This window comes from Liolophura sinensis, chromosome 2 (genome assembly GCF_032854445.1).
Source record: "Liolophura sinensis isolate JHLJ2023 chromosome 2, CUHK_Ljap_v2, whole genome shotgun sequence".
Taxonomy (NCBI): domain Eukaryota; kingdom Metazoa; phylum Mollusca; class Polyplacophora; order Chitonida; family Chitonidae; genus Liolophura; species Liolophura sinensis.
In genome coordinates this window covers 1,286,494-1,311,256 of record NC_088296.1, presented here as the reverse complement: position 1 = coordinate 1,311,256, position 24,763 = coordinate 1,286,494, and the positions used below count along the sequence as shown (strand labels likewise).

The 24,763-nt window shown below is 41.0% G+C and overlaps 2 protein-coding genes across 2 annotated transcripts in view; both read right to left on the bottom strand.

Moving 5' to 3' along the window:
- LOC135462985 (uncharacterized) overlaps positions 1–17,951 on the bottom strand; it is a 131,484-nt gene extending 113,533 nt beyond the window's left edge. The window contains 13 exon segments of the mRNA XM_064740310.1: positions 2,547–2,955; positions 4,492–4,630; positions 5,389–5,470; positions 6,184–6,324; positions 7,400–7,567; positions 9,025–9,135; positions 9,826–9,902; positions 13,565–13,712; positions 15,025–15,080; positions 15,516–15,661; positions 15,904–15,998; positions 16,601–16,773; positions 17,884–17,951. Coding sequence (XP_064596380.1) covers positions 2,547–2,955; positions 4,492–4,630; positions 5,389–5,470; positions 6,184–6,324; positions 7,400–7,567; positions 9,025–9,135; positions 9,826–9,902; positions 13,565–13,712; positions 15,025–15,080; positions 15,516–15,661; positions 15,904–15,998; positions 16,601–16,773; positions 17,884–17,886 — 1,748 coding nt within the window. The 5' untranslated portion in view covers positions 17,887–17,951.
- A 1,238-nt stretch (positions 17,952–19,189) lies between these two features.
- The window catches only part of LOC135462984 (aminopeptidase N-like), a 53,496-nt gene continuing 47,922 nt past the window's right edge, over positions 19,190–24,763 (bottom strand). The window contains 4 exon segments of the mRNA XM_064740309.1: positions 19,190–19,237; positions 19,370–19,401; positions 19,404–19,434; positions 24,232–24,366. Of these exon segments, the coding sequence (XP_064596379.1) occupies positions 19,190–19,237; positions 19,370–19,401; positions 19,404–19,434; positions 24,232–24,366 (246 nt within the window).

Below are 24,763 nucleotides of genomic sequence, written 5' to 3'. Positions count from 1 at the left end.
ACAAATAGTGGGAACAACAGAAGAAAGGGGAAGCTTTGTGGGCATCTGTAGGCTGGGACTAACTGATGGTTATGTATCTGAAAGAACAAGCACACGTTCAGGAAGTAGAGAGTAAACACAAGTAGTGGGAAGAACAGAAGAAAGAGAAGGCTTTGTGGGCATATGTAGGCTGGGAGTAACTGATGGTCATATGTCTGAAAGAACAAGCACACGTTCAGGAAGTAGAGAGAAAAACACAAGTAGTGGGAAGAACAGAAGAAAGAGAAGGCTTTGTGGGCATCTGTAGGCTGGGAGTAACAGATGGTCATATGTCTGAAAGAACAAGCTCACATTCAGAAAATAGAGGATATCACAAGAAGTGGAGACATCAAAAGAAAGAGAAGGCTTTGTGGGCATCTGTAGGCTAGGACTAACTGATGGTCATGTGTCTGAAAGAACAAGCTCACATTCAGGAAGTAGAGAGGGAAGCACAAGTAGTGGGAACAACAGAAGAAAGAGAAGGTTTTGTAGGCATCCGAAGGTTAGGACTAACCGATGGTCATATGACTGAAAGAACAAGCAGACATTCAGGAAATAGAGAGGGAAGCACAAGTAGTGGGAACAACAGAAGAAAGAGAAGGTTTTGTAGGCATCCGAAGGTTAGGACTAACCGATGGTCATATGACTGAAAGAACAAGCAGACATTCAGGAAGTAGAGAGGGAAGCACAAGTAGTGGGAACAACAGAAGAAAGAGAAGGTTTTGTAGGCATCCGAAGGTTAGGACTAACCGATGGTCATATGACTGAAAGAACAAGCAGACATTCAGAAAGTAGAGAGGGAAGCACAAGTAGTGGGAACAACAGAAGAAAGAGAAGGTTTTGTAGGCAACCGAAGGTTAGGACTAACCGATGGTCATATGACTGAAAGAACAAGCTCACATTCAGGAAGTAGAGAAGAAATCACAAGAAGTGGAGACATCAAAAGAAAGGGAAGGCTTTGTGGGCATCCGTAGGCTGGGACTAACTGGTGGTCATGTGTCTGAAAGAACAAGCTCACATTCAGGAAGTAGAGAGGGAAGCACAAGAAGTGGAGACATCAAAAGAAAGAGAAGGCTTTGTGGGCATCTGTAGGCTGGGACTAACTGATGGTCATGTGTCTGAAAGAACAAGCTCACGTTCAGAAAGTACAGAGGACAACACGAATAGTGGAGTATTGCGGGCATCAGCAGGCTGGGACAAGCTGGTGGTCATATATCTGAGAGAAGAGGTGACCAAAACAGAGTGACGATGGCAAAACATGAAGTAATGACGGCGTAGCAAGAGGTGGGTACGCCAAGAGGTAGAGCCGGAGTAGAAACAGCAACTCAACAAACAGATCAAGAGGGCAACAGAAGAAGTAGAGACAACAAATTAAATAGTTGAGACAGCAACCAAAGGAGCAGAGGCTACAAATCAAAGAGTTGAGACAGCAGCACAAAGAATTTAGACAGCAGCACAATGAGCAGAGGCTACCAATTAAAGAGTTGAGACATCAGCACAAGGAGTTGAGACAGCAGCACAGGTAGTTGTGACAGCAGGACAGATAGTTGTGACAGCAGGACAGAGAGTTGAGATATCAGCCCAAGGATTTGAGACAGCAGCACAAAGAGTTGAGACAGCAGCACAGGAAGTTGAGACAGCAGCACAAAGAGTTGAGACAGCAGCACAAGGAGTTGTGACAGCAGCACATGTAGTTGAGATATCAGCACAAAGAGTTGAGACAGCAGCACAATGAGCAGACGCTACCATTTAAAGAGTTGAGACAGCAGCACAAGGAGTTGAGACAACAGCACAAAGAGTTGAGACAGGAACACAAAGAGATGAGACAGCAGCACAAGGAGTCGAGAGAGCAGCACAGAGATGAGACAGCAGCACAAGGAGGTGACACAGCAGCACAAGGAGCTGAGAATAGTAGCACTAAGAGTTGAGATAGCAGCACAAGGAGCTGGGATACTAGCACAGGGAGTTGAGACAGCAGCACAAAGAGTTGAGATAGCAGGACAAGAAGTTGAGACAGCAGCACAGGGAGCTGAGACAGCAGCACAAGGAGGTGAGACAGCAGCACAGGTAGTTGAGACAGTAGCACAAAGAGTTGAGACAGCAGCACAAGGAGTCGAGACAACAAAAAGGCGTTGAAACAGATAAACAAGCAGCGGAGAGCGCAAAACAAGAAGTAGAGATGGTCGAGCAAATAGAGTAGAAACGGCAAATACAAGCGTAGAGCCAGGGAAACAAACAATAGATGCTAGAACAAAGGGTAAAAACGTTACAGCAAAGAGCTGATATGTTCAATCAAGTTATTGAGAGAATTGGCCGGTCAAGCATGTCATGAATCGCTATGTTCAGGCAAAACTAAAGAAAACGTTAACGAAAACAATAACTATGAAGGAAACATAGTGTAGTAATTTGGAAGAAGCATTAGAAATGCCAAAATACTGGAGCTCGCTGCTATGGTAGGCATGCACTTGTAAACGTAGTGGATTTCTTGACGGACGTATCAGTCATAAATAGCGGGGCAGAATACATACACAGTTTGGTCGTCCCTCTTATACTGACTGAGGTACAGACCCCTGAGGTCGTCCTTGAGGGGTCCGGTGAAGTGCATGGTGACTATGTACTCCTGCCCTGGTGTAAGGTTCTGGGGTAAGGGGATGATGTAAAACTGACGATCCTTGTCCTCACGGGGCGTGTCGTGAGGTAAGTCAACTCCCGCCGCGTTCTGCACAGTAAGACTGGCAGGGTCGACCGTTAGCTTATTAATGTGCAAAGTGATGTTGTTGGTAGCCTCTTTACACTCCATGCGGATTGTCACAGACCCTTGGAGTGAGAAGGCTTCAGGGTCATCTCCGTAGAAGTCAGGCTTAAGCTCGACGTGGTACTCCAAGGGTGAAAGGGAGGTCGGCAGGCGGACGTCTGTCACCTTATCATCTGGCTTGTCTGAAAATACAGTTACTAAACCTCGTATCTATTTCGTAACTTTCTTCATAGATTTATCTCTATAGAATGCGTTTTTACCTTTCAGCTTAGCGCACACAGAATGACACAACTCACGCTTTTTGTTGTTTCCTGAAACATGCCCGACTTTCTGTGTATCTGTTTTCATCAACAGTGACGTCAAGTACACAGCAGTAATTCACAATTACATCAGGTTGCTGATTGCCGTTTTCCTTAGAAGCGTTTACAGAGTACCCGAACATTGAAACAGTGGAATAGTGCAACGACTGGTTGACCCGTATCAGTATAGTGGCCCTGGCGGGGCGGCTTACTTGCCTTCTGTAAGGCGTCTAAGTGAAGCAGCACTAGATAAAAGAGCGGTGGAAATCCGTCCTGCGCGAGGAGGCACATTACACGTACATGCACCCTAAGGATTCCTTCGTCGTCATATGACTGAAAAATTGTTCAGCACGACGTTAAACCCCAAGCACTCACTCACTCACTCAAACAGTGACCCGCAAATTTAGAAGATATGAATTGAAGCAAGTGCAAAGCATGTTTAATGTGTGACAATGTTTACCTTTATTTTCCGGTCATTCCTCAAAGTCTTGCTATCTGATATGTCTTTTAACAAATTCCTTAATGACAACTTACCTTCATCTTTCAGTCATTCATCCAGGACTTACTATGTGATATGTCCTCCAGCAATTTCGTTGAGAACTGTTTACCTTTGTTCTCTAGTCATTCCTTCATGTCTTGCTATCTGATGTCCTCCAGCAATCTTTTAATGGCGGCTTCCCTTCATCTTCCAGAGATCCCCCCCAGGACATAGTAAGTAATATGTTTTCTATCAATTCCTTATTAACTGTTGCTTACCTTTGTTCTCCAGCCATTCCTCAATAACTTGTTATCCCTTGTCATCCAACAATTCCTTATTAACGGTTGCTTACCTTTGTTCTGTAGTCATCCCTCAATGACTTGTCACCTTTTGTCTTCTAACAATTCGTTATTAACTGTTGCTGACCTTTGTTCTGTAGCCATCCCTCAATGACTTGTCACCTTTTGTCTTCTATCAATTCCTTATTAACTGTTGCTTACCTTTGTTCTGTAGCCATTCCACAATGACTTGTTATCTTTTGTCTTCCAACAATTCCTTATTAACTGTTGCTGACCTTTGTTCTGTAGCCATCCCTCAATGACTTGTCACCTTTTGTCTTCCAACAATTCCTCATTAGCTGTTGCTTACCTTTGTTCTGTAGCCATCCCTCAATGACTCGTCACCTTTTGTCATCCAACAATTCCTTATTAACTGTTGCTTACCTTTGTTCTGTAGCCACCCCTCAATGACTTGTCACCTTTTGTCTTCCAACAATTCCTTATTAACTGTTGCTTACCTTTGTTCTGTAGCCATCCCTCAATGACTTGTCACCTTTTGTCTTCCAACAATTCCTTATTAACTGTTGCTTACCTTTGTTCTGTAGCCATCCCTCAATGACTTGTTACCTTTTGTCTTCCACCAATTCCTTGAGACCTGCTTACCTTTATTTTCTAGCCATTCTTGCACCACATCCTCCATCTTCTCCATCCACTTGATGTTAGCTTCCACCTTTTCTATCGCCTGCTCAAAAGCTCCCTTGGCGGTTCCAAGGTCTGGATTCTTCTCAACCAGGTCCTTGATCTGAAAATCCGGAAAAGTGTCAACTGTAATCTTTTTTTAGTTAACGAGAAATTTGTTTTCCCTCTTAGTGGTAAGGTGACGCACGCTTGTAAAGGATGATGACTAACAGAGGAATGTGGCTAATGTGTTTATGGAGCTCACCAGCCTTGTACAAAGGGCAGCAAAACTTGAAACCTGTGAAACCGCAGTGCAATAAAGTGATGATGTATAACTGTATCGGGCAGTATTATACAAGGAAATCTATATAGCCTTTAATTCTAAAACCAGTATTGGATGTCTCCTTTGCCGAGGTGGTCAGCGTGCCACCGCAGAGCAATGATCCAGGAGTCTCTCAAAGGTCGCTGTAAGTTCGTCCAGTCCATGCTGGCTATCTTTCCGGCCGTACATGGGAAGTTCTGTCAGCAACCCGCGGATGGGTGGGGGTTTTCCCCAGGCCTTGCCAGGTTCCCCTCCCCAATAATGCTGATCTCCGTGGTATAGTGAAAAATTTCAAGCGAAATATTCTTGAGTACCGAGTAAAATGCCATTCAAATAAATAAATAAAACCAGTATCTCTGTGATATTACAAGCTGTGGTTCTCTTTTTGAAAATAATTCTCCTTTACGGTAATTTAAAGATTTTTCATCTCCATAGGGAAATACATATTTTGTCAATTAAGAAAATTCAAGAAAAAATATGCAAGAAAAAATGTTTTGCTGTACAGGCCTGAAGTTCGGTAAATCAACACAGGACTATGTCGTCACACCTAACAATCTTACCTGCTGGAGTTCAAATTCTGTGTTGAATGATGACGTCACGCTGTCAATCAATCGAGGCAAGAGTGACACACCGGAGCCGTATCTGAAATAACGGTGGAAATTCATCTGAATATTAAAACCACGCACCTGTGACAACAAAAGATTGGATTTGTCAAAATTTGAACTCTAATCTGAATTCTTGTCTGTTTTTCCGATTTTCATAAAGAAAAACTGAGTGGTGATTCCCCAGTCATCATTTAGAGTTCACCTTCCCAGTAAACCCAGGCACGTGTTTGACCATCCAGGGATGCGACCCATTTTTATTTTGAAAAAGACTACGACGTATCACAGCCAAAAAGATATTGTGAGATATTCTTGTGTTTAACCATGCTTTCATTAAGATAAACCCACCACTTCTTAAAGGCATACAGAATCGATTCTGACTGGCTGACGTGAGAGATATGTAAGTTCTGGCTATGCCTTGCCTAAGCTGAATTTAGCTATGGTGCATTTATTCAAGTGTGACGAAGAGTGCAAGATGTACCCCCAGAACACTCCATTTGGACAGTCAGCCAATCAACGTCGATTCTGGGTCCCTTTCAGGTAGCCACAGAAATGCAGAATTGGTCATTAGTGCTAGTGTCATTGACTCTCCCACACGTCTATTTAATCACTAACACAACTACTTACTCACGCCCGCATTCACAAACCCACCCACCCAGCAACCCATTCATCTATTTACTCGTGCGCTTACTCAATCAGGCACTTACTCACTTAACCACCCACGAGCTTGCACACTGTCACTCACTCACTCACCTCTCCATGAGAACGTCCCAGTTCTGCCTAGTGAAGTCCCAAGCGAGACCTCTGCCTGCTGGATTAAGAGAGATGGAGGCAATGGCGGACAACGCATTCTGTCGCGGGATCAGAGATGTGTCCAGAGTCTTATGAAGGTATCTACAAATGAGACGAAATACCCAATAATTAAACAATAACTAGTTCTTTTTTGTTTTTCAGCGGTTTTCTCAAATTGCCCATTAGCTAATTTGTTTTCAATAGTTACCGGTATCCAATTGTTCGTAGTAAAAAAAGACGTAACCAGTGTAACCAACTGACTGAATACATTTATCAACTGCTTGATGGCTAACTTTATTGTTGTTTTCAGTCTTGTCGATCATTTATTTAACATGTTTTATTAATTTATTGGTGATGTCACTTCTAACGTTTGACCACTGATTTACTTATGATTTGCAATTTAAGAAACACTTGTGTTACAGCTCTGTTCTACAGTGCATCGTTGTTTCATACTCTTTTTCCTCAGGAATCCCCAGCCAACTCGACGTCACCTTTTTCAGTACACACAAAAAACACTTGTGTTCTACGAACATAAGATTTCTGTGTTGAATAAAACAACACAAGTTGATGCCTGGTCGTGATACAGGCATGTTATAGGTGTGTTTGTGCCTGTACGTTAGCTGTGTTCTAACATTGTCCATTCGTGACGCATTTATAATGGGTGTGTTTCTGTATATATCTAAGGGGAGTGTACTTATGGGGAGTGTACCTATGGGCAGTGTACATAAGGATTATCCTCTTGCATCAGTGATGAGAGGGCTTTTTTCTGCACCTAGGGTGTAGTCTACAAAGATCTTGTCGCGACGTATGTATAAAAGGAGTTTTATACCTAGACAAGATGGTGCCTAATTCTTGTCAGGTTGGATGAAAGTGTATTTGTGTGTAGTGGAGACTGGGACCGTGTGTTTGCGCGTCGTGGCGACAGTGGCTGTGTATCTGTCGTGGCGACCGTACCCATGTATTTCTGTGTCGTGGCAACTGTACCCATGTATTTCTGTGTCGTGGCAACTGTACCCATGTATTTCTGTGTCGTGGCGACTGTGGTTGTGTATTTCTGTGTCGTGGCGACTGTGGTTGTGTATTTCTGTGTCGTGGAGAATGTGGTTGTGTATTTGTGTAGTGGCGACTGTGGCATTTTGCATCGCGAAGACATGCGGGTGCCATTTTGTGTCTCTACCTGCTAAGGATCCAGGTCTCGCGAGAACAGGCCAAGGATGCGAGGAGTGTGTCTTTCTCGGTTGCCACGTTAGCTTTCTGATACATGTTGAATGCGAAGTCCCACTCCTGTTGTCCTCCGTTAGCTATCGCAGTGCAGTATACGGCACCTTTCATTTCTGGCGGTACCCTAAACCAAACAGAAAAACAGTGGTAAGTTTACATTTACTCTGTATTTAAATACGAACACAGTTATAGAACACTTACGTTTTTGCACATTTGTGTGACAATAAACCGATGTTTGTCATCACTAGCTGATAAATGTCACAATAAGCCGACATTTGTCACTGCTAGCCGATAATTGCCGGTCTGTGTCACAATAAGCTGACATTTGCTATAATAAGCCGATATTTGTCACAATAAGTGGGTATTACCGTCACAATAAGCCAGTTTTTGTCCCAATAAACCGGTTTTTGTAACAGTAACTGATATTTGTTACAATAAGCCAATACGTGGCACAATAGGCCGATACTTATCACAGTTAGCCGATAATTGTCGCAATAAGCCGATACTTGTCACAGTTAGCCGATACTTGTCACTATTAGCCGTCACAGTAAGTCGATATGCGTAACTATAAGCTGATGTTTGTCACTATTAGTCGATATTTGCTGTAATTAGTCTGAACTTGTCAAAACAAGACTCTTTTTGTCACTATTAACCGATATTTGTCACAATAAACCGATATTTGTCACAATAAGTCCATATTCGTCACAGTAAGCCGATATATGTTACAATTAGTCGATATTTGCTGCAATAAGTCTATACTTGTCAAAACAAAACGATATTTGTCACCATTAGCCGATAATTGTCACAAAAAGCCGGTATTCGTCATAATAAGTCGATATTCGTCGCAATAACCCAATACTTGTCATAATAAGCTGATAAATGTCACAATGATCCGTTTTTGTCACAATATCCCAATATTCGGCACAATAACCCGATATATGTCACAATAATCCGTTTTTTCACAATATCCCAATATTCGGCACAATAACCCGATATATGTCACAATAATCCGTTTTTGTCACAATATCCCAATATTCGTTACAATAACTCGATATATGTCACAATAATCCGTTTTTGTTACAATATTCGTTACAATAACTCGATATATGTCACAATAATCCGTTTTTGTTACAATATTCGTTACAATAACTCGATATATGTCACATTAATCCGTTTTTGTTACAATATTCGTTACAATAACCCGATATATGTCACAATAATCCGTTTTTGTCACAATACGCTGATATTCGTAATGTCTCATCATAACCAAGCAACAGGTACATGTCGTTCATATTTTGTATGTCACACATTAGTTTATATCTTTTCACTTATTTTACGGCAGTCCGGTTTACGGTTGGATGAAACCGGATTCCCGCAGCTTTCCATCGAGGAGGTACCTTCGCCACAAACCTACTGACTGAAGGCCGCAGCCGAATAATAAGTGGTTGGATTCGAGCCCTACTGGTTAAATGCAAGTCAGTAGGTCAACCATATGAACCAATCAGTGCTCCGAATTAAGAATTCATATTGACGTAAAAGCATGTTGCTATTGTTGTTTTTTCTTCAACCGGACAGACTTACGGATTTGTGTTCGAGTCCTTCATCCAGTCGGCGAACAGTTTCTTGGCATGTGTCACACAGTCTGCCAGGTCATAGTGACACGCCTGACCAATGATGAGGGTTTGCATCAGTCTGTACAACAACAACAGTAGTTAAGTACATTTATTTATTTATTTCGAGCCTGCTGTCTGTTTGATGGCAGAATGTATTATGTTATTGCAACAAATTATTATGTTAACTATAGCACACGTAGTCTAGTACTTCAACATAAAGACTAACACTGGACCAGCAGAATATCCGTTGAATAATATCACAGTATGGTGTTTTAATTACAGCAAACATTCCAACATCACTCACAACCACAGATTTTATTAAGTTTGCCAAATTATTTTTTCTTTGAGTGTGCTCGGAAATATGCCACTTATAAGAAGGATGAAAATAGGTACATGACATTTTTGTAAACACCCATTTTTTATTTGATTGATGTTTTACGCTATAGTCAAGAATATTTCACTTATTCGACGGCGACCTGCATTATGGTAAGAGGAAACCGGGCAGCGCCCGAAGGGAACCCACGACTATCTGCAGGTTGCTGACAGACCTTCCCATTTCAAGAAAGCTGTAAGACTCATATTTTTGTTCACGTTATATTACAGCCTTGAGTCAAAAAACTGTAATTTTAATCAGATATTACATAAGATCGACCATATGCATGTTCCAACTTTCGCTACTAAGAGTTGAAAAAAGAAGTTAAATTTGTTTAAATAAATTATGGAAGGTAACATTATGCTACAGGGTTGTCCTGAAACACAAAATGCTTACGATTCCACGAAGTTTCCGCTTGTCTTTTCCCAGCCTACGCGCTTGTATTGTTTATTTAACAAAGACGCCATGTATTTCTGGAAAACAAAAACAAAAGTCAGGATTAAAATGGACTTTTATTTACATATTTACTCAGCGGAGTGGTGTTTAGCGCTGTTTATTTACATATTTACTCAGCGGAGTGGTGTTTAGCGCTGTTTATTTACATATTTACTCAGCGAAGTGGTGTTTAGCGCTGTTTATTTACATATTTACTCAGCGGAGTGGTGTTTAGCGCTGTTTTGAAGAACGCGGTTTCGAAGAAATATTCAATTAAATACGACAGCGGCCTGTTTTCTACGTAAAAAGGGGAAATATTTTATGCACAAAAAAAGAACTTTAGTGAAAAAAAAGAAAATGGCCTTTGTAAGGTAAAACTTTGATCAGTAATTTTAATGTTCTACAAACAACCAACTGATTAAAGCAGTCATCCAAAACGCAAGTGTGTCAAGAGCAACTGTACGATTAATGGCGTTTTGCAGGTATTGGGAGTAAATCCTTGGTTAAGGCGTCTAGTTTCTTCGACTTTAGCACAGTCAGCCATGTAATGTAAATGTGTTCTGGATGTACAAGTGAGCAATCACTTCAGTACATTCATACACAGGAAAATTTTGGTGGTGACTTCAGTACATTCATATAGTAGGAACTTTTGGCGGCGACTTCAGATGAGGAAGTGAGCAATCACTTCAGTACATTCATACAGAAGCCAATTTTGGTGGCAACTTCTGATGAGGATGTGAGCAATCACTTTAGTATATTCCCATAGAAGCAAATTTTGGTGGTGACTTCAAATAAGCACGTGAACAATCACTTCAATACATTCGTATAGAGGGCAAATTTTAATGGTGACTTCAGATGAACAAGTGAGCAATCACTTCAATACATTCATATGGAAGCACATTTTGGTGGTGAATTCAGATGAACAAGTGAGCAATCACTTCAATATATTCATAACGAAGCAAATTTTGGTGGCGACTTCAGATGAAGAAGTGAGCAATCACTTCAGTACATTGATATAGAAGCAAATATTGGTGGCGACTTCAGATGAACAAGCGAACAATCACTTCAGTACATTGATATAGAAGCAAATATTGGTGGCGACTTCAGATGAACAAGTGAGCAATCACTTCAGTACATTGATATAGAAGCAAATATTGGTGGCGACTTCAGATGAACAAGCGAACAATCACTTCAGTACATTCGTTTAGAAGGAAATTTTGGTGGGGACTTCAGATGTACAAGTGAGCAATCACTTCAATACATTCGTATAGAGGGCAAATTTTGGTGGCGACTTCAGATGAGGAAGTGAGCAATCACTTCAGTACATTGATATATAAGCAAATTTTGGTGGCGACTTCAGATGAACAAGTGAGCAATCACTTCAGTACATTCATATAGAAGGAAATTTTGTTGGCGACTTCAGATGAACAAGTGAGCAATCACTTCAGTACATTCACATACAAGCAAATTTTGGTGGCGACTTCAGATGAGCAAGTGAACAATCACTTCAGTATATTCGTATAGAGGGCAAATTTTGGTGGTCACTTCAGATGAGCAAGTGAGCAATCACTTCAATACATTCATAACGAAGCAAATTTTGTATAATTTGTATAACAAATTTTGGTGACGACTTCAGATGAACAAGTGAGCAAACATTTTAGTACTTTAGCATAAAAGGAAATTTTGGTGGCGATTTCAGATGACCCATTGCATTCATATAAAAGCAAATTTTGTTGGCGACTTTAGATGAGGAAGTGGGGAATCACTTCACTACATTGATATAGAAACAAATTTTGGTGGCGACTTCAAACGAAGAATAGCACAGCTGGTAGAGCGTCCGCTTCGAGACCAGTAGATCCAGGATCAATCCTTGATCGAGTCACACCTAAGACTTTAAAAGAGGAAGTTGTAACTTCCTCGCTTGGCGTTCAGCATGAAGGGGATAGTGCAACGACTGGTTGACCCGTATCAGTATAATGACTCGGGCGGGGCGGCTTACTTGCCTTCGGTAAGTCGTCTCAGTGAAGCAGCATTAAATAAAAGAGCGGTGGAAATCCGCCCTGCTACAAGGAGGCACGTTACACGTACATGCACCCTAAACATTCCTTCGTCGCCATATAACTGAAAAATTGTTGAGTACGACGTTAAACCCCAAGCACTCACTCACTTAAACGAAGAAGTGAGCAATCACTTCAGTACATTCGTATATAAGCAAATTTTGGTGGCAACTTGAGATGAGGAAGTGACCAATCACTTCAGTACATTTATATAGAAACATATTTTGGTGATGACTTCAAATGAAGAAGTGAGCAATCACTTCAGTACATTCGTATATAAGCAAATTTTGGTGGCGACTTCAGATGAGGAAGTGAACAATTACTTTAGTACATTCATTTAGTAGGAACTTTTGGTGGCGACTTCAGATGAGGAAGTGAACAATTACTTTAGTACATTCATTTAGTAGGAACTTTTGGCGGCGACTTCAGATGAGGAAGTGAACAATTACTTCAGTACATTCATACAGAAGCCAATTTTGGTGGCGACTTCAAATGAGGAAGTGAACAATCACTTTAGTATATTCCCATAGAAGGAAATTTTGGTGGCGATTTTGGATGAGCAAGTGAGCAATCACTTCAGTACATTCGTATATAAGCAAATTTTGGTGGCGACTTGAGATGAGGAAGTGAACAATTACTTTAGTACATTCATTTAGTAGGAACTTTTGGCGGCGACTTCAGACGAGGAAGTGAACAATTACTTCAGTACATTCATACAGAAGCCAATTTTGGTGGCGACTTCAGATGAGGAAGTGAACAATCACTTTAGTATATTCCCATAGAAGGAAATTTTGGTGGCGATTTTGGATGAGCAAGTGAGCAATCACTTCAGTACACTCATATAGAAGCACATTTTGGTTGCGACTTCAAATGAGCAAGTGAGCAATCACTTCAGTACATTCACCTAGAAGCCAATTTAGATGACGACTTCATTCTAAAGATTTCAGACTGGGGTCTGAAATGTGTAGATTCTGTATAGATAATCCCAAGGTCTTTAAGCACATCGGTGTTAGGTGCATTTCTGTTCTAGTTTTGACGTCATGCCATTGTAACTCTGAGCCAATCAACAGGACTCTCTTTGCACACGTGGCCAATGCGAGACGAGATACACTGTAGGCATAGAAAAACATTTTTCCCTTAGACCCGAAAACTAAAACTCAAAAAAGAAACGCTTTGCCGTAGGCTTACGTATGTATATATATACTGTATCTATACATGGTTTGGGGTTTTACGTCGCACTTAACAATTTTTCAGTCATACGAGGAGTCATTAGGTGTTCGTATATATATATTGTGTCTCCTTGTGGAAGGGCGAGTCCATGCCGCTAAATTGCTACCGCCACTGAAGTATCATGCCGATGACAGCAGACACGACACCCAATCCAGACACATTATACTGCCACTGGGTCTCCCCGCTTCGAGGCGGAAGCTCTAATCATTAGACCACCAAAACTGTCCCGTTTGCGGCAAGGTAACCAGAAAGTATGCAGCCTTCGAATACGGTAGTTTCCTGGACAAATATACACAGTGTTCAACTTTATAGATCTGGGAAAATCAGCATTTCGTTCGTTAAACTCCATTTCATATTATTTAATATTATTTCTTTCTAAGAGCCCGAATGCTTTAAACGATGCTTTGACTCACCTTGAATGATCCGTACAGACCGGTGCGCTCCAGCTGGGAGTCCACGTAACCAAGCTCTATCGTCGCCGCTCGCCAGGGGACGTAACCCTCCTCGTCCATCAGGTAATCTACCGTCTCCAAGGCGACACGTGGTTCAGTCAAGTCAGCCCTATGGATCGAGATGAAGAGATTTAATCAGACCAATGATCTTTGGCTAAGGGCTATTCCGAAAGCCCATGTGATGGGCGAATATTTAATTGAATATTTATCAACTGATCAATTGATTGATTTATTGATTTGATGATTTATTAGTTTACTTGATTTTATTGGACGAGGAACCCTTGCTGACAAGAATGGATGGATAGTGAAGGTGTGGGTGGGGCCAGTGCGGGTTGGGGTGAAGGTCCCGGTGGGGCCGGTGCGGGTTGGAATTTGAAGGTGTGGCTGGGGACGGTGCGGGTTGGGGTTTGAAGGTCCCGGTGGGGCTGGTGCGGGTTGGTATGAAGGTGTGGGTGGGGCCGGTGCGGGTTGGGGTTTGTAGGTGTGGCTGGGGCCGATACGGGTTGGGGTTTGAAGGTCTGGGTGGGGCCGGTGCGGGTTGGGCTGAATGTGTGGCTGGGGCCGGTGGGGGTTGGGGTTTAAAAGTGTGGGTGGGGCCGGTGCTTGTTGGGGTGAAGGTGTGGGCTGGGGAGATGCAGGTTGGGGTTTGAAGGTGTGGGTGGGGCTGGTGCGGGTTAGGCTGAAGGTGTGGGTGGGGCCGGTGCGAGTTGGGGTTTGAAGGTCTGGGTGGGGCCCGTGCACGTTGTGGTGAATGTATGGCTGGGGCCGGTGCGGGTTGGGGTTTGAAAGTGTGGGTGGGGCCCGTGCTTGTTGGGGTGAAGGTGTGGGCTGGGGAGATGCGGGTTGGGGTTTGAAGGTGTAGGTGGGGCCGGTGCGGGTTGGGGAGAAGGTGTGGGTGGGAGACGGGCGGGTTTGAGTGAAGGTCTCGGTGGGGCCGGTGTGTTTTGGGGTGAAGGTGAGAGTGGGGCTGGTGCGGGTTGAGGTGAAGGTGTGGATGGGACCAGTGCGGGTTGAGGTGAAGGTGTGGATGGGGCCAGTGCAGGTTGAGGTGAAAGTGTGGGTGGAGCCGGTGCGGTTTGAGATAAAGGTGTGGGTGGGCAGGTTGGGGTGATGGTGTGGGTGGGGACAGTGTGGGTTGGGGTGAAGGTGTAGGTGAAACCGGTGCGGTTTAAGGTGAAAGTGTGGGTGGGGCCGGTGCAGTTTGGGGTGAAGGTGCGGGTTGGAGTGAGGGTGTGGTTGGAGCCGGTGCAGGTTGGGTGTTAGTGTGAGTGGTCTTGAAAAGCAACCATTCTTAATGGCCAGGCCCCTAAACCTAATTCAAGTAATTTGAGACTTACTCTCAGTACATTGGAAATTGGTCTTCTGCTCCTGTGATTTAAAAGCAGCGCGTTAAAAATGCATGTCGCGATCATAAAACTCACTTGGCCAAATTCCACGCATCGTTGATTATCTGGGCACGATTTTCAGCTGGTAATACCTGTTGGATCGAAGGCAATCTCAGATATTATTTTTTCATAAATAAGATTTTCTACATAATTTCAAAATTGAAAATAGAAAAAAAATCAGTGACACATTCTGAAAACCTTGACTATTTTTGATGTGTAGAAAGTTTTCAAATCTAATTTGACTATTTTAGTTTTAATCATTTGAGATAATAGTTTCGCCAGAAACTAAATAATAATTTTCGATCCGTTGTCGATCTTTGTATCTAAGGTGTAGGTCTAATTACGCCGTATGTCAAATGGTCAAATATCCTTTTGGGGGCCTTGAGATCCTTTAGCTAGATTTACCTGGGACCATCTGTTGGAAATGTGCACAGCATTTATTTAAGCTGCTGTAAATCCTTTTAGCATATCGAAAATGTTGGTAATTTAACATCTGGATCTGGAGTAAAATTTATCACTGTCCTCACCGTGTGGTTGTTCTTCAGCTGGGCAATCAGAGCATTCCAGTTTTCCGTGTCGTAGTTCACTCGGTAAAATCCGGCCTCCCGGACATTCCCGATCACCCAGTTGTTGTTGTTCCACTCCGGGATCACGGCATTGTTCGTTATTTCCTCTAGAGCGTCAAAGAGAGAAAAAAGAGAAAAAAAGAGAAATGTGTGTTAATGTTTGTTCTATTTTCATAGCTGACAGATGAAGTCAATAATTTTATTTTGACAAGAAATTAGCACAAAAGCATGTGTAAATGCCGCACTGAAAGACAAAACTACAACGTCTAATTTTTGTGGACTGTAGTAGGCGTGCTACATATTTTAAAGAAAAAAACGAAAGTAACTTCGCTCAGTGGAGACAACTCACCTTCCCCTGCGTTTCTTCCCATCAGGTGGCGCCTGTTTGTGTCGAAGTCGTGCTCTAAACTCGTGGTGTAAGTAAATGGAATGTCCCACTTGTATCTGTAATCAAAAACATCTTAATTTATCTATTCAGCATTTCTTGTAATTATTAATACAAGTGTTTTTAATCTTCCTTGTTTGTGAACTGCTTAATAAGAGAGAATTTGTGTCAAGCAGATTATGCATCATCTGGAAGACCATTTCCTGGTACTTGCAAATATGGATTTCATCAATTTAACAAAAAGAGACTTAAATGAAAAGGGACAGATCATCTTTACACAAAACACGCAAAATCCATAACATATTCTTTTAAAATATATGCTGATTTTTGAACATGTTTATGCCTGGACCGTGAATAAACTGCAAAGAAAACGAGAGGTTATACAGTTGACTTTTTGGATAATATCGAACAAGCTGCATCACTGTGACAGTTTTGATAAACAGACACTAGGATACATATAATTCCTCATGGAAGAAAACATCTAGCGCTCCTCGCCCTCGCCAGCTAAAGGGGATGTGTGATGTCACCGTATGTATATTATTGTCCGTAAAGTCCAACATTTGATTTTAAATTTATTCAGTCTGCGATGAAATTGTAAATGTTAAAAAAAAAACGGTTTCATGAATTCTTGAACAATGGAATGCTACTTTTACTGGCCTACCCAAAAGGTGAAGAGTATTTCTGGCTTTCGGGGGCGTCGGGGCTCAGCAGAAAGCGGTTCTGACTGATACTGAAGGCGTTGTTTGGTTTCCTAGTAACCGTTACTACGGGGTAGTTCATCTGCAGGATCCACGTGCTCATCATGTCTTTGATTGACACCTGACGACCGCCTCCCTAAAATCACGTAACCAACACATTTGAATAAAAGTTGATTAAATGATGTCAATTTTTTGTTGTAGTAATGTTTAGGTTTCGAGTCAGCCTTCGGAAGATGGTAATGCTGATTGCAATTTTCACAAGTAAAACGATAGATAACAAGAAACAATAACCGATGTATGGCCACAATCTAGGACGCATGCGTATTACGGTCAACAACAAAAAGTACATGATCAGCTGAACCAACACCAACAACATCACTCTCCGATAAATAAAAGCGCATGATAAAGCTAGATAAAGAAAAGTACAGCTGAGGCACTGAGAAAATGATCGCTACTAAACCTCGTAACCTGTAACGTGGGCATTGTTGGGAGTATTAGGGTTAAAATGTCCAGGGCTTAAAAAATGGCATTTGATCACACAAAATCTCTGGGGAACATGCTACTTGGCATTAAATTTATTTGTTTATAATTGCCCAGAGTAAACTACTGTTATTCAGCAGATACCTGACACGCATCCTGACCTACACTCGGCGGAATTAAACCAGCAAGGGTTGGATTTGAGCCTGGTATCTCAATGGCCAGATCCCGATTTACCGCGGCGAGACAAAAGCTTTGAGCAACTAAGCCAGATATGACATCCACTTGACCTTTGACCTCACGTTTGGACTCGCCCCTCACCAACACTTTTGCATATTCCTATATTTTCTTTATCTGGTCTCGTTTTCATTTTCAAGCGCATGTTTTAAATGATGTGTCTTGTTTTCTGATATTGGTCGGAATAAAAGCAAGGCATGCTCAAGCACAGAGCCTGTTCCAAGAATATAAATGTACGGCCCACAGGGGCACATGCGGAGTAGATGCCACAATGTTTCGATTCGTTTTCCAATAAGGCTCCTCGTTAGGTAAATGTCTCGTGTTAAATGACTGGATGCTTACGTTGAAACATAAAATGTCCAAATTTTACCGACAGACAAACACCGACCAACTAATAGGGCTGCCTTGTTTCTGAAAGCAATCGTATAAGGTAAGTACATGTGCCTTATATGAGGTAAAGCGATGACGTCATGGCACAAATGACGTCACCTCCCCTAGCCCGCCACTCTCCCCTCAGCGGACCGTCACTCACCATAGCTGCGTCCAGCGCATCCCACAAATCTTTATGTGTCGCCGAGCCGAAGGCGTGCTTTTGTAAATAGCTCTGCCAAAATAAAAATCAAAACAATTGTGGACATAAAAAGATAAGCCACTATACCCTTTTATTTTAATGCACACGTTTAAAGTATTTGATTCTTCGACCCACTAATTAATTAATGTGTTTATTCAGTTAAGGTCTGCAAATCATATTAAAATATTTCACTTTGAATTGGCAGATGGGGTTTATGTGTGGAGAAACCTGGGCGGAGTATGTAATAAAAATGTCAGAAACTCTTTTCATGACAGTCTTCTATGATTTTGTATTGCATTTCACACCAGTTTTAACAATTCATTCATTCAATAATTTATGCACCAATGTTGCGTATTTATTCATTAATTGATTTATTTTATTTAGTATTTTTTACTGAAACGAACAAAGAAGAGCTGAGTTTGGACACGCGACATCACTGGTTGGAAAAATGTAATTTCTCTCGATTGAAGGACGAATGAGAGAGCAATTATATTCTCTTGTTATACGTAGTGGTCTTAAGGGGGGGGAGGGGGGGGGGGTAGGGGTCGCCTTTTGGGGCGCTTGGGAGGTCTTTATAAAGGCCCGATAACGCGCTAATGGTCATTCAGTATTCGCCATATATTGACTTAATTTTAAAATATCTACAATTTATGTAATTGTAATAAATATATATATTTTTATTACGTCGCTGGTTTGGTACTATTCAACAAGAGTATTGTAATCCAGCAGGGTCCTCCCTATTGTGTAAGATACACGTTCGGACGGAATAGCTCCTTGCTTTTTCTTGAGAATTTGTCCACGTTGACAATCATTAGAATGTAATGTATGGTTTATCTCTGTTTTTTTTTAATGCCGGATGTGTTCTGTTTTCTATCAAGGTTGCATTATGTATAGCTGTTTGATTGTTATTCCAGCTCAGTACACCTCTTATGTATACATACATACGTGTGATTATATGGTCACTCAGTTGTTACGCAGCCCGATTAAAGAGCGGCTGTCGTGTCTGTGCTCAGAGCGGCTGTCGTGTGTGTGCCTAGAGCGGCTGTCGTGTCTGTGCTCAGAGCGGCTGTCGTGTCTGTGCTCAGAGCGTCTGCCGTGTTTGTGCTCAGAGCGGCTGTCGTGTCTGTGCTCAGAGTGGCTGTCGTGTCTGTGCTCAGAGCGTCTGTCGTGTCTTTGCTCAGAGCGGCTGTCGTGTCTGTGCTCAGAGTGGCTGTCGTGTCTGTACTCGAGCGATGAGTTCTTTCTGATACGTAGTCACGGAGTTGAGCTAGGGAACGAATGCCTCCATAGCTTCCCACTTATTAAGAGAAAAGGTCTGGAGTGGTAAATCCATGAATGTTGATAAAGAATCAATAAATGTACAGGCCAAAACATTGCTAATTATAAATGTAATCTCCAAACTGATATATATTCAGCAGAAAATATTTCCCCATTATTTCAGTCTTACCTTAATTCCTTGCTTGAATTTCTCCTCTCCATGTAATGCTGGAGCATGCGTAGTATGGATGCTCCCTAAAAAGAAAAAAACAATCTGCTTTTAGTCATCCAGTCATTCGCACATAGTACATTTCTTCACTCGGTGATTCAAACAGGCTGCATTCATCAATTTGTTCATTCGTGTATGCATTCATCAATTTGTCCATTCATGTATGCATTCATCAGTTTGTCCATTCGTGTATGCATTCATCAGTTTGTCCATTCATGTATGCATTCATCAGTTTGTCCATTCATGTATACATTCATCAGTTTGTCCATTCGTGTATGCATTCATCAGTTTGTCCATTCGTGTATGCATTCATCAGTTTGTCCATTCGTGTATGCATTCATCAGTTTGTCCATTCATGTATGCATTCATCAGTTTGTCCATTCATGTATACATTCATCAGTTTGTCCATTCGTGTATGCATTCATCAGTTTGTCCATTCGTGTATGCATTCATCAGTTTGTCCATTCGTGTATCCATTCATCAATCTGTCCATTTGTGTATCCATTCATCAATCTGTCCATCCATGTATACATTCGTCAATTTGTACATTCATGTATACATTTTTCAATTTGTCCATTCATATATGGCTCATTCATCCTTCTGCTCATTCAGTGGTCAGCGCGCATGACTCAAGACTCTCTTGCGATCGCTGTGAGTTCAAGTTCAGCTCGAGTTGGCTTCCGCTACAGTCTATTCATCCATTCACCCATTCAGGTAGAAAGCAACATTGCATTCAGTCATAATCCAGTCGTTGATTCAGTCGTCGATTCGACCATTCAGTAATCCAGACAGAGTGCACTTATCAATCAGTCAATTACACAGAATATCTTCCTGCATTCGATCAAGAATACGCAGTGCATCCATCCACTGGGTCCATTCACGCACTCATACATGTACATACACTTTTGCCATTGTCCATTCAATCTTTTATATGCAGCGGATGGATTCATTTTGTACATTTATGTTTTGTATTATTCATGTACCATGTATGTCCAATTCATTAGTGTATCATGTAATGTCCAATTCATTCATTTATTATGTAATGTCCAATTCATTCATTTATCGTGTAATGTCCAATTCATTCATTTATTATGTAATGTCCAATTCATTCATTTATCATGTAATGTCCAATTCATTAGTGTATCATGTAATGTCCAATTCATTCATTTATTATGTAATGTCCAATTCATTCATTTATCATGTAATGTCCAATTCATTAGTGTATCATGTAATGTCCAATTCATTCATTTATTATGTAATGTCCAATTCATTCATTTATCGTGTAATGTCCAATTCATTCATTTATCGTGTAATGTCCAATTCATTAATGTATCATGTAATTTCCAATTCATTCATTTATTATGTAATGTCCAATTCATTCATTTATCGTGTAATGTCCAATTCATTCATTTATCGTGTAATGTTCAATTCATTCATTTATCGTGTAATGTCCAATTCATTCATTTATTATGTAATGTCCAATTCATTCATTTATCGTGTAATGTTCAATTCATTCATTTATCGTGTAATGTCCAATTCATTCATTTATCGTGTAATGTTCAATTCATTCATTTATCCTGTAATGTCCAATTCATTCATTTATCGTGTAATGTCCAATTCATTCATTTATCGTGTAATGTCCAATTCATTCATTTATTGTGTAATGTCCAATTCATTCATTTATTGTGTAATGTCCAATTCATTCATTTATCGTGTAATGTCCAATTCATTCATTTATCGTGTAATGTCCAATTCATTCATTTATCGTGTAATGTCCAATTCATTCATTTATCGTGTAATGTCCAATTCATTCATTTATTATGTAATGTCCAATTCATTCATTTATCGTGTAATGTCTAATTCATTCATTCATCGTGTAATGTCCAATTCATTCATTTATCGTGTAATGTCCAATTCATTCATTTGTCGTGTAATGTCCAATTCATAAATTCGTCTATTCGGTACCAATGCACTCAATTTAATTATTTAATTATTTGATTGCAGTTTTAGGGCGCATTCAAGGATATTTCACTTACAAACATAGCGCACGGTACACCTCGGCGCACCTGTAGGTTGTCTATATACATGTACACATCAAAGTTGAAGTTGTCAAGCCAGATGCAGGTATTGCTCACGTTGGCTTACATAACCGTCATTAGCTAATTAACTGCTGTTTTTTTTTACGACGCGTTCAGCAAATAAAACAAAAATAAATTAAAACAGATACTATTCATGTCTAACAAGAGACTGGATACAATTCTTGACGAATAATGAGTATCATTAAATACACGAGAAACCTTGCGTTGTGCCCATGACGTTAAAGTGATAACGAATGAAAGCCTTAGGCTACAGAAGATCAACATAATGTACATGTTAACATTTCTTTTATTTCTTTGTAGCGGTGTTGCTGAGAATTGTTCACCAGAGCGGCAAGGTTACCGGGCGAAGGAAGTGCCCGGGGAAAACCACCGCCCTAAAGCCGCTAACTGACACACTTCCTATCTCTGAATGCCATCGTGGAACAAAGGAGGGCTGAAATGTTGCACATGCGCAAAGCTTCCAAAGCATTCTGGGGCATTGATTGGATAATAATTCCGTAGAGATATTAAAGCCTGCTGATGCACTATAAATTTCTGTACTTTCAATGTTGCATCTAGACAGCAGGAAGCCTGCGGATGGCCGTGGGTTTTTCCCTGGGCTCTGGCCGGTTTCCTCCCACCATAATGCTGGTAGCCGTCCATATAAGGGAAATATTCGTAAACACCAATCAGATAAATAAATAAATGAATGGGTAACAGAACTAATTTCAGCAATTTTTGCCAAGGGTTACACGTACAGCCCAGTAGTACATGTAACCCAGATAGAGTTTAAATGGGACACAAAATGCTATGACTTCGTTTTCAACAGCAATGGCTAAAAGACCGTCATGCTAGGGTGATTTTTTGATATGTTGTGGGACAAAATGCAATTTACATATGGTAATAATGCACGACACGAGGCGAAAGTTTAGGGATATATATTTGCTTTTGGGGTTGATTTTGACACTGCATAAATAGCGAGTTAAATCAATGTACCCCTTTCACCTGAATAAGGCATGCAGTGGCTTAGAGGTCAGTAGCGCAATAAACCAGTGCAAAATAACTTCTGTTGTTTGTGACAATAAGTTAATATTACAGTAAACAAAACAAACCTAAATGTCTAACTGATATTAAGTATTCTGAACACGGCTTAAGTATCGCGATGTGGAGAGAGAAGGGTATATATGGCATTACTGACGACAGAAATGCAGCAATGTTATCGATCGTCGGTACGGATTACATCCCTTCGCGTTCTGAGTTCAGTTCAGTTCATTTAAAAGTTAATCAAATTAATTCTTGTTAATTTACCTATATTGATTGCTGTCTGTATATGATTATTTGATTTAAACGTCATCAACACCTCGTATTTTATGATTAGCCTTCAACGATTAAGCGTTTTCCCAGTATTAGATTCCATCACACGATCATGTGAAGCTTTTTACTAAAAATAGGCGTCGTTACAAAATTAGGAACATCCCTTTACCACTATTAGGTCCTGAGGGTAGGTGAGGCATTTTACCCTGTTTATGCGCCGTTACACGGTTATGAACAGCAGTATACCATGTTAATGCGCCGATAAACGATTATGCACAACATTTTACCCTGTTTATGCGCCGTAAACGGTTATGAACAGCAGTAGGCCTATACCATGTTAATGCGCCGATAAACGATTATACACAACATTTTACCCTGTTTATGCGCCGTTACACGGTTTATGAACAGCAGTATACCATGTTAATGCGCCGATAAACGATTATGCACAACATTTTACCCTGTTTATGCGCCGTTAAACGGTTATGAACAGCAGTAGGCCTATACCATGTTAATGCGCCGATAAACGATTTACACAACATTTTACCCTGTTTATGCGCCGTTACACGGTTATGAACAGCAGTATACCATGTTAATGCGCCGATAAACGATTATGCACAACATTTTTACCCTGTTTATGCGCCGTTAAACGGTTATGAACAGCAGTAGGCCTATACCATGTTAATGCGCCGATAAACGATTATACACAACATTTTACTTCATTATATACATGTACAATCAGGCGCAAATGCGCGACAGTCCTCACCGAGAACAATTCCTACCCAGCCAATAACCCTCACCGAGTAACGTGAAACGAATGCCTGATTCATTATAAATTTATTTGACTTGAGTTTTATTCTACAACATATTCATTGACTTATAGCATTTGTGCTAGAAAATCTACCTCATTCGTTGTTTGATTGATTTAAGACGGCCACAGTCGAGAATCTCAAGACTTCTGTAACCTCCGGTAGGAGACCATGACTGGATAACCAAAGATTTATTTATTCATTTATCTGATTAGTATTTTACGTCATACCGTACCCAAGAATAATTCACTTACACGACGGTGGCCAGAATTATGGTGGGAGGAAACAAACCAGGAGGTAGGAGAAACTCGCGATTATCCGCAGGTTACTGGTAAACCTTCCCCCGTGCGACCAGACAGGAAGGTAGCATAAGCTGGACTTGAACTCACAGCGATCTCATTGGTATGGGCTCCTGAGTCACTGTGTTACGCTGGCAAGCAACCCTAAGAGGCCCAAATTGCAGTAAAAAACACAGCGTTTTCTGCCTCAGTGCCAATTGTTTTGCTTAAGTTTATAAGATCACATATATATCCAAAGCAAGTAAACGCGATTTTGGTCGTGCAGTTTAGCCGAGAGAGTTTCACGTTTTCCTGCCATTCACTCATAGATTGACTGGTGACCTTACCTTGTTGTAAGAAATAGAGTCAAAAATCTCGTTGATCTCGTCTGGGTGATTGACAGGCACGTAAATGGGATGAGAGGAATGGAGAGCGTCTAGGCGGAAGGCTCTCTGGAGCTGGTCCACAATGAACATCTCGAACTGACAAGAAAAGGTTTGGTTGAATATAGTTTCCAAAGCGCAGTCCTGTTTTGCTCTGAACTACAGCCATTAAGCAACCAATGATGTAAACGTAACAAGGGTAGCTTATACATTCGATTCAAAAAATGGAGGAGGCTCTGTTTTAGCCAACAGGGTTAATATCTGCACTTAATATTATACAAATCGGCCAGAGGTCTTTTTTTAAATCTGCATTAAAATTCAGGTCGTCCAGCGAAAGTTTTATCCAGAAAAAGCCGCACGCTAAAAAAATAAGAAAAGGATTTTCAGCGCGCTTTTTTAAGCAAGATATAAACCAAAGTTAAGATTTATACTTTATAAAAGATAAAGTTACCTTACCAGATGTGACAAAAACTTCACATCATCAAATTCAAATGTT